This window comes from Castor canadensis, chromosome 13 (assembly GCF_047511655.1).
Source record: "Castor canadensis chromosome 13, mCasCan1.hap1v2, whole genome shotgun sequence".
Taxonomy (NCBI): domain Eukaryota; kingdom Metazoa; phylum Chordata; class Mammalia; order Rodentia; family Castoridae; genus Castor; species Castor canadensis.
In genome coordinates, this window is record NC_133398.1 from 87540975 (window position 1) to 87556819 (window position 15845).

At 35.9% G+C, this 15845-nt stretch overlaps 1 protein-coding gene across 5 annotated transcripts in view; it reads right to left on the reverse strand.

Annotated features, from left to right (window-relative positions):
* LOC141415522 (E3 ubiquitin-protein ligase UHRF2-like) overlaps window positions 1-15845 on the reverse strand; it is a 74370-nt gene that overhangs the window by 37348 nt on the left and 21177 nt on the right. For 4 of the 5 annotated variants that reach the window (XM_074052224.1, XM_074052226.1, XM_074052223.1 and 1 more), the window contains exons 2-6: window positions 15046-15264; window positions 8715-8824; window positions 7719-7905; window positions 4714-4837; window positions 4382-4489 (exon numbers count right to left, since the gene is read on the reverse strand). In XM_074052224.1, coding sequence (XP_073908325.1) covers window positions 4729-4837; window positions 7719-7905; window positions 8715-8824; window positions 15046-15239 — 600 coding nt within the window. In that variant the 5' untranslated portion in view covers window positions 15240-15264 and the 3' untranslated portion in view covers window positions 4382-4489; window positions 4714-4728. Of the gene's footprint in view, window positions 1-3002; window positions 3351-4381; window positions 4490-4713; window positions 4838-7718; window positions 7906-8714; window positions 8825-15045; window positions 15265-15845 lie in introns of those variants that run through there. The other variant, XM_074052222.1, reaches the window with a different exon arrangement.

Consider the following 15845-nt stretch of genomic DNA (forward strand, 5'->3'; position numbering starts at 1 on the left):
GATATCTTCCAGAGACTGCATGTGTCTTCTCTGTGGTAGATGACTGTGCATCCCTTAGTGACTATGTGTAGTCATGTAAGAGGTCACTCTTACATCTCCTACTATAATCTGTGTGGGTCTGTGGGAGGTTACTGTGACATCCCTTAGTTGCTATCTGTAGTTTGTGTAAAAGGACATTATGAAACCACCCATTGACTATGTGTGGTATCTGTGGGAGGTCACTCCTGCATACTTTAGTGACTGTGTGTGTGGTCTTCTGACATCCCTTAGTGAATGCCTGTGATTCACACAAACACACATACACACAGACACTGTGATATCCCCTAGTAACTTGGTGAGGTCCCTGTGCGAAGTCACTGTATCTTCTTCTAGTAACTGTGTGTGGTCTCTGTGAGAGGTCAATGTGACATCCCTTAGTGACTGTGGTGTCTACTCTTAGTGACTACTCTTAGTGGCTGTGGTATCTGTGTGAGGTAAGTAGTATCTGTGTTCCTTGTGGGAAATCACTTTGCCTTCCCAGAGTGATTATGTGTGTGTTCTCTGTGGGAGGTGATTGTGGCATCTCCTAGTGACTTTGTACAATCTCTTTGGATATCACTGTGACATTCACTAGTGGTGGTGTGGTCCCTGTGGGAGTTTGTTATAACATTCCCTAATGACTGTGTGTGGTCTCTGTTCAAGGTCACTGTAACATCCCTTAGATACTTTTGTGTGGAGTATGTGAGAGGTCCCTGTGATATCACCTAGTGATTGTGTGGGAGGTCATTGTGAAATCCCCTATGCACTGTGTGTGGTCCCTCTGTTGGATGTCCTTGTGATATCCCCTAGTGACTGTGTGTGTATGGTCTCTGTTGGACGAAACTGTGGTATAGCCAGGTGACTAGGTGATTTCTCTGTAGGAAATCCCTCTCCCATCCTCTTGTGACTAGGTGTGCGGTGTCTCTGAGCAGTCACATGACATCCCCTAATGACTGGGTGGTCTTTGTGGCAGGTCACTGTGACTTCCCCTAGGAACTACTGTGGTCTTTGTGAGAGGTCACTGTGACATCCTCTAGTCACTGGGTTTGTAGTCTCTGTGGGAGGTCAATGTGTCTTTCAGTAGTGACTGGGTGTGTGGTCTCTGTGTGAGGTCACTGTGTAATCAAGCAGTGGCTGTGTGTCTGGTCTTTGTGGATGGTCACTGTGCCATCCCTTTGTGACTGTTTGCTCTCTGTGTGACTATCCCTAGTGACAGTATGTATAGTCTTTGTAGATGATCATTTTACACCCTTTAATGACTGGTGGTAGTCTGTGAGGAGATTAACCTTGACATCCTCTAATGAGTGTGTGTGTGGTGTCTCTGGGAGGTCACTGTGATATCCTCTAGTGACTCTGTGTGGTCCCTGTGGAAGACAAATGTGCTATCTCCAAGTGCCTGTTTGGTCTCTGCGGGAGATCACTGTGACATCCATTGTGACAGTGTGTGTGGTCTCTGTGAGATATCACTCTGATATCCACTAGTGAATATTTGGATTCTCTGTGAGGTCATATGACATCACCCAGTGACTGTGTGTCTTCTTTGTGAGAGATCATTATGACATCATTTAGTGACTGTATTTGTGACTGTGTAAGTTACTGTGACATCCCCTACTGATTATCTGTGACACATATGGAAACACATACATAGTTATTGTGATAACCCCTAAGGACTATGTGTATATGTTCTCTCTTAGAGGTCAGGGTGACATCACCTAGTGACTGTGTAGTCTCTGAAGGCAAGAAATCTCGACACTGACCTGCAACATATGGATAATACTGAATTCTATTTATATTGTTTTTCCTATCCATACATAAATATGGTAAAGATTAACTTGTAAATTAAACACAGTAAGACTAGCTTATTTCTCTTGAAATAGCTAAAACTATGTGGAGGCACTAGTCCAGGATCTGAAGATACAGGTCAGTGATAGAGCACTTACCTATCACCCATGAGACTTTGGGATCAATCTCCAACATTTCAAGAGTAATTCTGTGTTTGCCAGGTGTGGTGGTTCAGGCCTATAATCCTAGTTACTTGGGAGAATTGAAGTTCGAAGTCAGCTGGGAGAAAAAGTTGGTGAGACTCCAATCTCAACCAATTAAAAAAAAAAAAAAAAAAAGCTGGTGTGGTGGCAAATGCCTGTTAGCCCAGCTACAAGGAAAGTGTAAACAGGAGGATTGTGGTCCAGATTGACCCTAGCATAAAAACATGAGACCCTAGTTCCAAAATAAGTAAAGCAAAACTGGGATGGGGAGATGGCTGGTAGAGTGCCTGCCTAGTAAGCACAAGCCCTGAGTTCAAGCCAAAGTATTGAAAGGAAAAATAAAAAGAAAGGAATAATCGTGTTTGACTTTCAACTGCTTTAAAAAATATGCTAAATGGTACCATAGTAACAAGGCCAAATTACCTGTCTCAATTTGGGTCCTATCTATTTTCCAAGCTTTGTCTCCAGCTCCTCTTTCATGGAGCCTCTGTGCTTGAGCCAAAACAACTCAATGTCACACGAACATGTTATCCATTTCTAAACTGCTAGTCCACCTTCAGGGGCCTAATGCTTTTCCTCGTCTTCAATTGTGCCTCACTGAAACAAATGTTCCTTCTTTGTGTACTTCAAACTCCCTCAGAAAGATATTATAATTCAGTTTGCCACATAATTGTTACAGTAAAAGAAGGTGAAATTCAAACTTATACAGTGACGTTGGGAGTAGAAGGCACTTTAGAAGTCAACAAGAAACCGGAAGAAAAACAACCCAGAAAAGACTAGGCCTTGAAAATACGAGCAACAGACGTGATCACCTGATTTCCTCACCTCACCAACCCTAGTAAAAATAAATCTTATCTTTCATCTCTTTTCCATTTCTTAAGTGGTAAACTCATCCTATAAGCTGCTCAGGTTAACAACCTCACAGTCATTTTAGTCCACATTGAAGGGGTTTTTAAAGTCTCGGAACGAGGCAATAAGCATGCAAAAGTATTTAGTAAATGAAAATATTTGCAGTGTTTTATTATACATTTAGATCCAAAGTCATAGAAATGTAAACATTGAATACCAATTTAGCCAAAATATGACACAACTATTGCAAAGATGAGAGGACATAAAGTACTAAATGTTCATATTCCATAGAAGGAAGTTAAAAAAAGTAAAGTATTAGCCAGGATGCCAGTGGGTCACGCCTGCAATCCTGGCTACTAAGGACGTAGAGATCAGGAGGATCACGGTTTGAAGCCAGCCCAGGCAAAAAAGTTCAAAAGACCCTATCTCGAAAATACCTAAAACAAAAAGGGCTGGTGGAGTGGCTCAAGATGTAGGCCCTGAATTCAAGCCATGGTACTGCAAAAAAAAAAAAAAAAAAAAAAAGTGAAATACAAAGGAAAGGAGGCCATATAAACATGTTATTTAGAATTAAGAAAGTAAATCTAGATGAAATAAAATTTTATCTCTGCAAAACAGAAAAAGGGGATGAAAAGTAGGGTGGGTTTTAAAAATACAAATCAAATACTACTTAATTTTTGAAGTTATATACATGTGCTACATTATTTTAATATTCTATCAAAAGTGTATGTACCAGGGCCATCAGTATAAAAATTAAAGCCTCTCTTAAAGTCCATAATCCTAGATATCTCTAATTAGAAAATGCTCTACTCAAGAGATTATTTTCCTTTTGTATTAAGTTTTCCATGATAAAATTAACTTTCTAAAGAAGAAATTAGGAATATATACAACAAAGCAGTCTTCAAGGGGAAAAAGTAAAATATTTTATTCCTCAATTAGCTGGCACTTCCTTCTGCCCAGTACATCAGCATTCAGAATTAGCCTCAAAGAAAGCACATGATGAAGTCTAGAACCCAATGACATTAAATGAGAATTTACCACATGAATTAAAGAAAAAAATTTAATATTTAAATATTAATTTTTCTAAAGAAAAATTGTTTACAAAGCTCAACAATAATGTTAACACTGTAACTGTAACAGAACAGTTAAACAGAGTGATAATAAGGACAGCTGATGCCTAATTTTGTGATGTATGTTTCCTGTGTGTTTACCTCTGGGGAAAAATATACTTACCCCAAAGAAACACTTTCATTCTAATAACTGAAAGCCACGTGCTATTAGGAAAGTTGATTTATAACCAATAGATGTTAACATTGCTTCAATTTTAATTATACCAAATTTTACCCTTTCAACTAAGCCAATTTAAAAACATGCCTGAGAGCTAGGTGTGGAAGTACACACCTATAATCTAAGCACTCAACAGGCTGAGGCAGGAGGATTGAGTTCAAGGCCATTTTGGGCTCTGTAATGAGACCGTGTCTGAAAAATCCAACAAACAAAAGTTCTTAAATAAGTAAATAAAAACTTACTTGAACTCTAAATCTCCAAGTCGATCCAACAGGAATACCAGGAATAGGTCCATAATGCTTAGAAGGAACAATAGTACATTCTTTCGTTCAACCAACACAAGCCATTCCCTGTAAATCATAAAATAAGGTGTTTGAGAAATCATTTATGTTAAATCTTAATGAAAAACTTTAATTCCTATAAGATGTAAATGAAGTAGAAACCCAGCTAATGATATAATTTAAGCATCACTGTTATTAACAAACATTGTTTAATCTTTTACACCATTACTACAGTATGGAAATATTCTATACTATAAATTCTACTAAGGAAAAAACAGAAGCTGCTTCTTTACCCTGCCCCAGTCTCTTCAGCTTTCAGTACTAGATGATGGCATCTTTGCTTTCTTTTTGCTCATCTTGAGTTTTTCACCAGCCTTTACAACCTCACTGGAATCAGTTTTACAGCAAGGAAAATACCTTTAAAAGCAAATTTGACAATACATTAAAGCCTGTAACAGTAATAGAATAATGGCCTGTCTAGATTAGGTTATTTACAAAGCTTAAGTTGACACTGAAGGATTAAACTTTTCAAAACATTTGCATGATTAGGCCAGCTGTAAAAAAAATTGTCATTCCTTTAGAGAATTTAAAGATTTTAGTATAAATCCTCATGTTCAGTTCAAAAGCCAGACAAAACTATGAGATTCAAATGGAACCACAAACTCTTATCTTATCTAAGATAAGAGAATAGAAATTATTCACTTGAAATTCTTATCATTAAAACTAAAGCAGAAAGAATTGATGCTTCCAGATCAAATATTTAACTGTACAATAGATACATCTTCACATCTGATGTTGGTTTTTAGAATTCTCAAGAAATACACATGTCACAGTGGAACTACGTATAGATATCTTACACAAACAAAATTGTCTTTTTTTTTCCCCAAAAAAAATAGAGAACAGGAAGGCAAAACAGGTCCTGTGGTGGGGGAATACCAGTGGGAGGGAGGAGATTATAAGGAAAGAGTGCAGAAGAGTGGATATGGTAAAAATATTATGTACTCATGTATGAAAATGGAAAAATAAGACCTATTAAAACTATTCCAGGAATGAGGGGAGGGGATATAAAAGAGAGTGATGGAGGGGATGAATTTAACTATGATGTAAGAAATTCTATAAATGTCACAGTGTACCCCCAGTACAGTAATTAATAATAAACAAACAAAAATAAAGACTATTATAACAAGTATATAGAATACCAAGGATGTTTGTTTATAGGAACCTTACCTGTAGCTCATTTCCTGTACTTGTCTGTTCTTTCTCGTAAGTTGTCTTAATTTTTTTCTGGAGGATGAGGGTGCACTACTGGATTTTGAGCTCAGGATTTCAAGCTTGCTAGGCTGGTGCTCTGCCACTTGAGCCATAAAACCAGCTCTTTTATGCTTTACTTTTCAGATAGGCCTCATGGAGTTTTTTTGCCTGGTACGGGTCATCCTCCTACCTACAGCCTCCTACGTAGTTTGGATCACAGGAGTGCATCACCACATCCAGCTTATTTGTTGAGATGTGGTGTGGCTAACTTTGTGCCCAGGCTGGCCTCAAACAGCTATTCTCCTGGACTCTGCCTCCCGAACAGCTGGAATTACAGGCACAAGCCACTCTGACTAGTTCCTTAAATCTTTTTCAGAAACCAAGGTATATGTCTATAGAATGAGATGCGGCTACTTGTGTCACAGAGAACTGGGAACTTAAGAGAGTATTCTAACAAAGATCTAAAGGCCACTGCTCAATTAGTCTTATATTTGTCTATATTTTCCATTTCATAATTATCTATTCCAGATGGGCTTTAGAGCAAAGAAGACACGTATCTGTCAGTCAATCTTGACTAATTATGAGATATCTTATTTGGCAATATAGAAGAGAAAACACACACATAAATCACTTCGTGAGGCTGAGAAAATTATGTTTGAGAAAGCACTAAATACAATAAATTAAAATCCCTTCCATTAAGTGGACAACATTGCCTTTTAGAGAAACAGGAATATAACCTCCCCTAAAACAAGCGAGAAGAAAACTATGAGACTTCAGAGGAAAGGTAGTTACCCAGTGGTGGCAAAATTCATGCAAGTTAGTGGTAGGAAGTGACAGGAAGAAACTATATCCCTTCCTCCTTCCTCTTCTATCTTTGTAAGACAGAGGTGTTTCACATTGGTACCAGCTACCCATTTGTGCCATCAGTATTTTTGACTATCATACCTTGTAATTAAAAACCTTTAATGGTAGTATAATGTGCCCATAGTTTTAAAAACCCTTAATATGGTATTAAAAGTTCACTATAACTTCGGGCACGTTTTCCCAGTTTCTTTTGTAACCACTTTTTTTTTGTCCTCTGTAGCAATCACTACATGTGGAAGTTTAGATCTTGGCAAGTACACTCGACCTTGGAGCTTTGTTCTACTTATCAACTTCATAGAACTAGATACAATATTCCATATAAAGCATTTTGTCAGAGTCTAGTATGTATTAAATACTTAGTAATTATTAAGCACTATTTTAGAACATAAGAGGAGCATCTAACACATAGTTGGTTGGGAGAGAAGGGCCATCATAAAGGCTTATCGGAAGAAATGATATTTAAGTGAAAAGCTGAAGGGTGAATGTCATTTTCAACCTATGCATAAGAGGAAAATGCTTCTAAGAAGAAAATGAGTCAGGTGTGAAAATCCAGAAAAGAAAGAGTAAGAGTTTTTTAAGGCAAAAAGTTAGGAATACTGCCATCTCAACCAACAAGCTGAGCACGTGGTACGTGTCTGTGACCCCAGCTCCCCCAGCTCCCCCAGCTCCGTGAGATGTATAAATAGGAGGATGGCGGTCCAGGCTGACCCTGCACAAAAGGCATGAGACCTTATTCAAAAAAGCAAAAAGGGCTAGAGGTGTGGTTCAAGTGGTAGAGTACCTGACTGGCAAGTGAGGCCATGAGTTCAAATCCCAGTACCATTCCCCACCACCACCAAAAAAAGAGAGCAATAGCTAGAGAAGCAATTAAATAGTATTATGCAGGGTTCTTTAAGGCAACATAAAGCCTATGAAGCAAAGGAGTAACATTCAGAATTCAGGCTCTATATTGGAGAAGGGACTATAGGCCTTAAAAGATGAAGCTAGAATCCAGAAGTCGCTAAGAATTTTTTATGTAATTGAATAAAGATATTAATGCCAAGAAACCATTGGCTATAACATTTAAGCATGCAACCGTACACTATGTATCTTTAGAAATCTACTTTTGGTAGTTCAAATACATATGTCACATTTGATTCTTTATAAAATAACAACAACTACAACAAAATTTGGGTGACCCTACCAGTATTCTTCTTCTGGAACTTCATCCAAAGGTGGATTCAGGCAGTAAATATGATAAGCCATATTACACTCATCACACAGAAGCTGCATGTTGGGTTCCTGTTTCTCACCGTATTTATGACAAGAGCATGTATGGCATTTCTTATCTGGATCTCCACCACACAGGTCACATTCAGGGTCATTTTTTCCTATTAAGAACAAAATTACAGCAAGTCTTATGTTAAAATAAATCTTGCATCTTAAATCTTTTCTTACAAAAAAAAATTTTTGGAAACACCATATAGCTTTTTTTTTTAAACAACAACAACAAAAAGGAACTAAAAGGAATAATTAAGTATGAGACTTAAAGAATAATTGCTGAGTCCCACCCTAGACTTACTAAATCAGAGTTTTAGGAATAGGGACAAGGCATATGCCAGTGAAAAATGGAATAACCAGCAAACATTATCTCACATAATTTCCTAAATGGTGCATACTCAAGGGCAGTGTAGAGAACTCACTGGAGCATCATAGAATACCTTAGAATTTCAAGGGAAACATAATTTCTTGAACAGTTAATAAGTGGGATAGTTCAGTATTTCTTGTAGCTTATATGTGCCTTTGAAAAAAATTACTGAAATATCAATGGCTTGACGAACCATAAAAAGTATGAGAAACTCAGAACAAGAACTTAGATAGATCCTTAATTCTATCTAAAGAGATTCAAGCTAATACTCTGGGCATTAATTCTTAGATTAGATATATGTTCCGTATTGATAAAGATATAGAGAAACTAGCCATTGTTGGTGAAGATGCCAATTAATAAACATTTGAAAGGCCACTTGACAATACTCAGAAAAACCTATTAGAAGGTATTCCCTCTTCCTACTCTGGTACCTTTAAAACAAATTTGTATGGTGTACAATTTTATACTCCTCCCAAGTTATTCAGATATCAGTAAAAACAATTTCCCTCACGTACAACACATGCAGTCTATGCTCAAAAGAAAAATCCATACTTAAAAACTTTCCATCTGCAAATGAAATAGGATGGGCTCCAGGCTTCTCGACCTTGAAGATTTCATCTACAAATATTACCCTGCAGTCATTTAATGTTCCTTCAGAACCCCTGTTTAAAATAGGAAGAAAGGTTAACTTCTACCAAGAAAATCTAAACCTTGTGCAAATAATAATGATTAGAAGTCAGTTTGGAAACTCATTGTATTTTGCCCATTTACAAATTGAGATTATAGCGATGCCAATTATTCTGAACTATTGTTTCTAATAGTAGGAAAAGTACAATTATGATTAGTTAGCACTTAAAGTTAGGTGTAACTTTAGGGTAGTATCAAGGAAAAAGAAATTCAGGACTTCGTTACTTAGAGAAACTGGAATCTCTAATTCTCTTAGAGAATCTGTCTTGTAAATTTAAAAACTATGCTATCCTGTCCATTAAAATGAAAGACTTATTTACAATAAACACAGTGAATTTCTGAGCAAAAAGATGGCCTCTTTTTTTAAAAAGTCTTCCAAATAGGAAGCCATATTTGCCAGGATTTTAATTTATGCTTATTTGCATGTTTCTTCAAAGTTAAGTTTCCTATATGATGGTGGGGTTGTACATTTTTCTTTTTAATTTGTTAACTTTTGTTTTGTATTTCTGAAGATATATTATTAGGTATAAACAAATTTAAGAATCCTAAATCATTTTATGAAATACTGCTTTTTATCTTAATAATGCATTCTACATCAACATCAAGGCTACTTCTGTTTGGTTAGCATTCTTTGCTTGGAAGACATTTTCTACCCTTTACCCTTTCTTTTAAAATTTTTAATGTCAAATGTAACAAACGTAGAATGGACATTTGTACATAGACAAATGTATATCTTAACCAGTTTGAAGGTGTATATCTCCCTGTAAATCACTAGCCGTGACAGAAGATAGAACTGTCAATTACCTAGAAGTCCTTGACCATGCCTCCTTCCCAACTGACAATTTCTTTATAACCTCTCAAGAGTTATTAGTTATCTTAATTTTCTTGAGCCTCATCACCTGTCTACCTCCCTAAGCATATGGTATAATTATGTCTGTATTTTTAAAAGCCTACAATCTATAAATTCTCACACCATCTTTACTTCCTTGCAGTTTCTTAAAGTGCCGTAACCATTTGTCCAATAGATTTTCTCACAGTCTGGATTTTGCTACTTGCATTCCCAAAGTATAATTTAAACTGTTTTTGTACTTCCTATAAATTGACAATTGGAGCTGAAGTAAAAGCAGAGAAATCTTGGTTCACTGCCTGTTTTTGTAAATAAACTTTTACTGGAATCTAGCTGTGGGCAACTTGATTGTATATTATCTGTGGCTGGTTTAATGCTATTATGGCCCCCAAAAGCCAAACTATTTACTCTCTGGCTCTTCACAGGGAAGGTGAGAGGACTGTAACCCTTGCATTGAAGGCACTTAATTACATTTAGGTTCATTTTCTTCCAAGACTATTTCATAGGTCTATTTCCATCAGGGAGCATCTATTTAATTATTTATTTTCCTGTCATGACAGTAGCCACTAATGCTCAATGCTTGGATTTATTAATGCACTGGATCCTAGAAAACACTGGTAATTCTAGTTCTAGCATTTGCTGGGGAAAAAACTATGAGATGCTTTAAAGTAAAACATCTTTCAATTACTTGGTGACCCAGTGGTATAGCTTTTATCACAGGTAGGTAAAATGCTTCTTTGGCATTTTTTAAAAGAATAGTTTTCCAACATCTTCTATAAGTGACTAGTACATTTTTGTATTGATATGAACTTGTAGATTTAAAGAACTTCTTTTGTTTCAATCTACTATAGCTATTTTCCTTCTCAATATTCAAACTGTCTCATTTGTGGCTAATGGGAGCTTCTAGTTTACTCCCAAATCCTTCTGAAAAAATTTAGCAGTATTTGCAGATTTCCTTGTTATTTATATGACAAGATGTCTCAGGTTCATCTTGTAAATTTTCTGTTCCTGATCTGGAGTACCTAACCCTATTTCTTCTTCTTCTTTTTTTTTTTTGGTGAAGAATTCAAAACTCTGGCTTATAAGAGATAGAAAGTAGGGTCAGTGGAGCCAATGAGGATTGTGGTAATGACTATAATGGAGCCCATGGGAACTCTGGGATGATGAAAATGTTCTTGAACACAATGGTGGCACTGATACATCTATTTCTTCATGTTCACAGAAATATACACTTAAAATAAATATAGTCATAGTTTAGTATCTACAGAGGATTGGTCCTAGGATATCCCCTCTAATAGCAGAATCCACAGATGCGCAGATATCCTATATAAAATAAAAAACTTTGAAGTTTTTATTTGCATACAACCTATGAAACATTCTCCTATATATCTTCTTTAGATGACTTACAATGTTTAATATCATTTACATGTTAAGTGAATAGTTGTTATCTGCACTGATTAGGGAACAATGACAAGAAAAATGGTCTACTTATCAGTACAGATGAACTATTTTTTAATATTTTTGATCTGAGGTTGGCTAAATCTGTGGGTGTGGTAATCCCTGCACACAAAGGGTGGAGTATGTTACTGTATGCAAGCTATACCTCAAAAGTGATTTTTAAGCTGGGCATGGCAGTACATGCCTGAAATCCCAGCACTCTCGAGATTGAGGCAGAAGGATCATGAGTTCCAGGATGGCCTGGGATACAAAGTAAGACCCTGTCTCTTAAAAAAAAGAAGCTATGGAAATTTATTTTCTGAAGTGTACTCTCTTACCCTGCTGTAAGTGAACCCTGTTTTCCTTGTCTCTATTTTCTTTGTCCTACTCAATTTGGATTCTACTTATTAGTTTCTTCTCAATTTTTAACTCCATGGCAGATGGTAATAAATAATCTAAAGCCAAAGGGCTGGGGGTGTGGATGGAGTGGCAGAGTGCTTGCCTACCAAGTACAAGGCTCCAAGTTCAAACCCCAATACTACCATCCCGCTCAAAAAGAAAAAAAGAATTAGAAACAAGCAGGAAGAAATTTCAAGTTCCCTTATTAACGCTCCAGGACAGATTAAATCTCATGTCCTCTATTTGTTTCTTCCTCTGCACCTTCAATACAGGAAAAGATTAAATTTAGCTGAAGATTAATTCTTTCCAAAAGTCTAACAAAACTAATAAACCTCTGGTGAGAATGACCAAAAAGTCACAAACTAAATTCAGAAAGAAAAAGAAATAGCACAATAGACATTGTATGCATTAAAAAAGATGTGGCTAACAAATACCTTAAAATATAGATATAGCAGACAAATTACCAGAAAATTTAACTCTAGGTCAAGAAATGGGGGGAAAAAATGAAGTCATATGATCATTATAGAAACTGAATCAATCATCACAAAACTATCCCATAAAGAAAACAGCCCTATAGGACTTTGCCAAGGAGTTTACCAAACATAAAACACTACCATAAAATAGGAAAAGAATATGTCATTCAGGACAAGTAGATAGGAAAAGTTATACTCAAGTTTTACTAACACAATGCTATAGAAAATACTGACAAACCAAATCTAGGAAAGCAAATATACAAAACGTCTGTATCAAACACTGCAGTTACTAATGAAATTTTGAAAATTCTCTTACAGCAGGAAAAGAAATAATATACCTATCACTACCTCTTTTCAACAATGCACTAAAGAACTCAGCTGGTAAATAGGGAGAAGAGGAAGAAATCAAAACAGACAAAACAAAATTAATTGAAGGATGATATAATAGTACATATTTCAAAACAATCTACATGTAAATTAAAATAAACCTTCTAAAGCTACCCCATCTAAGATTAAAGATTACTTATATTCCTATATGTCAGTACACACAAGACACTAAGAACATTTAAGACCCACCTACAGAATAAAATAGAATGGCCTAGATAGTAAGAGTATGTTTATGATCTCTGGAAATTTCTTAAGCAAGACAGAGAAAGTACACATGAAAGGACAAAAAGTTACTTCAACTTTCCAAACCTTATCTACATTAATATAAAGAAAACTACTATACAAACATCCTACAGAGAAAAGATAGGCCAGAGATAGAAAAGATACTTTTGCCACAGATGACTGAAATGCTAGTCTCCATAATTAGAATTCCTAAAAACCAAGATAGACTACCCAAATAACAACAAAAAATAACAGCAACAAAAAGGCACCAAAGTTTGGAACTTGGTTCTCACAACTTGTCAATTAAACACAAAAATTTTCTCAACTCCTCTAGTTAAGGAAATGCAAATCAAGGACAAAAACAGATACGATTTTATTACAGACTCACTTGATTAGCAGAAACCCACATCTGACAAATTAAGTGTGAATGTGAGTGCAGCACAATGGGAACTCTTGCACTGTTGCAGAAGTTTAACCTGGTACAATCACTTAAATGTTTGGTCCTATTGACTAAAGCTATAGATGCACAGGTTTTGTAACTAGAAATTTCACTCTAGACATGATGAATCCTGGAATAACTAATGCACAAATGTGACAGGGCACAGCTACAAGAATGTCATGGCAGCACTTTTCATAACAACCCTAAACTACCAGCAACAGAATGCGCATACACCTTAGCCCTAATTATATATCCATTCCTTATTGTGACAGGACTTTTTTTTAATTTTAACTTTAGCCATTGAAAAGGGATTATTTTTAAACACTTTTTATTTAGCATGTATTATTTGTACAGGGGGTTTCATTGTGACATTTTCATATACGCTTACATTGTACCTAGGTTAAGTTCAACCCCACCATTATTCTCCTTCACCCCACTCCACCCTACTTAAAATGATTTCAACAGGTTTCAATGTTTGCTCTTCATAGAAGTATATAAAATATATCGACTATATTCACCTTCCTTTATCCTTTCCATTTCTCACTACCACCATTACCTACCCTCTAACAGGACCTGTTTTACATTCCTGTCCTTCATTATTTGGGTGTATATACATTGTTCAAAGGATGAGTTTCACTATGGTATTTCACCAGTAAATATATTGTACTTTAATCAGTCTAACCCCTCTATTACTCTTCCTTACCCTTTCTCCTGCTACTCCTTACTATTCTACAGCTTTCAGTGCTTTTGTTTTAGGGAAAAATTGTTAATCATGAAAAAACTTTCCATCCTCAAGCCATACTAGCTTCTTTTTTGGCTCTTGTGTTCCTAATACTTCTAGTAAAAACTCAAATGATGGGGAACACAAAAATTTGCAGGATAGTGTTTTACTATTAGGATAGCTACCACATAATGAGCCAGTATTTGCCTATCCATTATATCTACCCAATCTTAGTTCTAATCTCCAAAGTCACAGTACTCCACTCTACCTCATGATCACTTGGGAAAACTTTCTAGCACAGTGAGTATTGTTAGGTCCTATTGCATGCACGTGCTGTTTTATGTTTCCTGCACTCAAGCACATTACAAGGCTCTCTACAGTCAATTTATTTAGTTGCTTTCTCTTTTACTTCATGGTTTGTATCCATATCAGAATTTTAAGTTGTTTGAAGTCTGTAATTGAGCTACAGAAATGCATGAAATGCATATAGAAGATCATTTAAACATTATTTACAATAAAGAGAAAGTTTAAAAGATTATCTTTTAAAAATTGTAAATTAGTGATTATTCAGCCAATAAGCTATTCAGAAGAAGCAGACAGGTGGTATAATAATTTGCCAGGTATAAGAGCTAACTGTGAAACAATGTCTAGTGCTTTTATCACCTAAGAGAATTTCTTAAAGAACTAGCAAGATAAACATGTGAGTGATTTGGTATTTCAGATGACTTTTTGCATTTTGAATTCTCTTCATTAAGTTACAGATAGCTATTGCTATTGCTGCTGCTCTTATATCAACATAGCTACTAAAATGATTTTCTGTGTGTGTATATATATGTTATCATATATATTATATGCAATATATACCATTATTTATATTATTATGTATACATATTAGTGAAAATGCTAGTGAAGTTTATTAGGAAAGGAACATACTTTCAAAAGAGTGAGAGCAGATCATCTCTAGAGTGAGAATCTTCATTCTAGGAGAATGAAGATTTGTGTATTACTTTGTTTCATCTTTAACATTCCTGTGATAAATGTAAGGATTTCTCTAAGATACTCAGATATTACCAAGATTCTCCCAAACATTTCTAACCCTACAGAAAACAAAGATTTAAGCCATTCTTAATAAAATTTGTAAAAATATTCTTCCAGAATATGAAACTTTCCTTCTTTCATAAACTCCATCTTTTTAAATCAGAAACATGTGTTTTATATCTAAAAATTTTATTCCTGAATTCAATAACTAAAGTCAGTGAAGAGAATCCTACCCCAGGAAAATTTTCACACGAAGTTCTTTTTTGGTCCTTGAGATTGTCTTCAATGTGGTAATTTCTGCATCATACGAAAATCCTCTTTTTCCTGGATTTTCTTCATTGAAATTAACCATTAGTGTATCACCGACATTTAGTTCATTCCATTTCAAAATAGTTCTAGCTCGTGGTCGAAGATCCTTCACATTCATTTCTAGTGTACCACTTTCTGGGTATCTGAGGAAAGAGAAAGGATGACACAACACAGCTTATAATCAATGCCAAAGATGACTAAAATTATATGCAACATATAGAAAAATCTAATTTTCAGAGCTGGTAATTTGGGAGAAAAAGTAAAAGAGATTTCAAGGTCCTTAAATAGAGATGTGGATCATGTTGGATTCTTACCTGTACCATGATAGTAACGGGTTGGTTACTGTAAGTGTGAACATGAACCCTCTCCCCACCCCCACTAGACCTTGGAGATGTGACTCTCTTTGTGGTTTACAGAATGGCAGGAAAAGTGTACATTCTGTGTTCAAAGACCAACCACCGGCTGGCTATGATGACACATACCTGTAATCCTAGCTACTCAGGAGGTGGAGGCAGGAGGAGGACTGTGAGTTTGAAGCCAGGGCACATACCAGCACCATCTGGAGATGTACTAGAAATGTACATTCGAAGGCTCCACTTTGGGCCTGAGTCAGAAACTCTAGAAATGAAGTCCAGTAATCTACTTTTACAAATGCTGTCAGTGATTCAAATGTATGTTCAAGTTTGAAAACCTCCCGTTCAACAGGAACATGAGAATAGTTAAA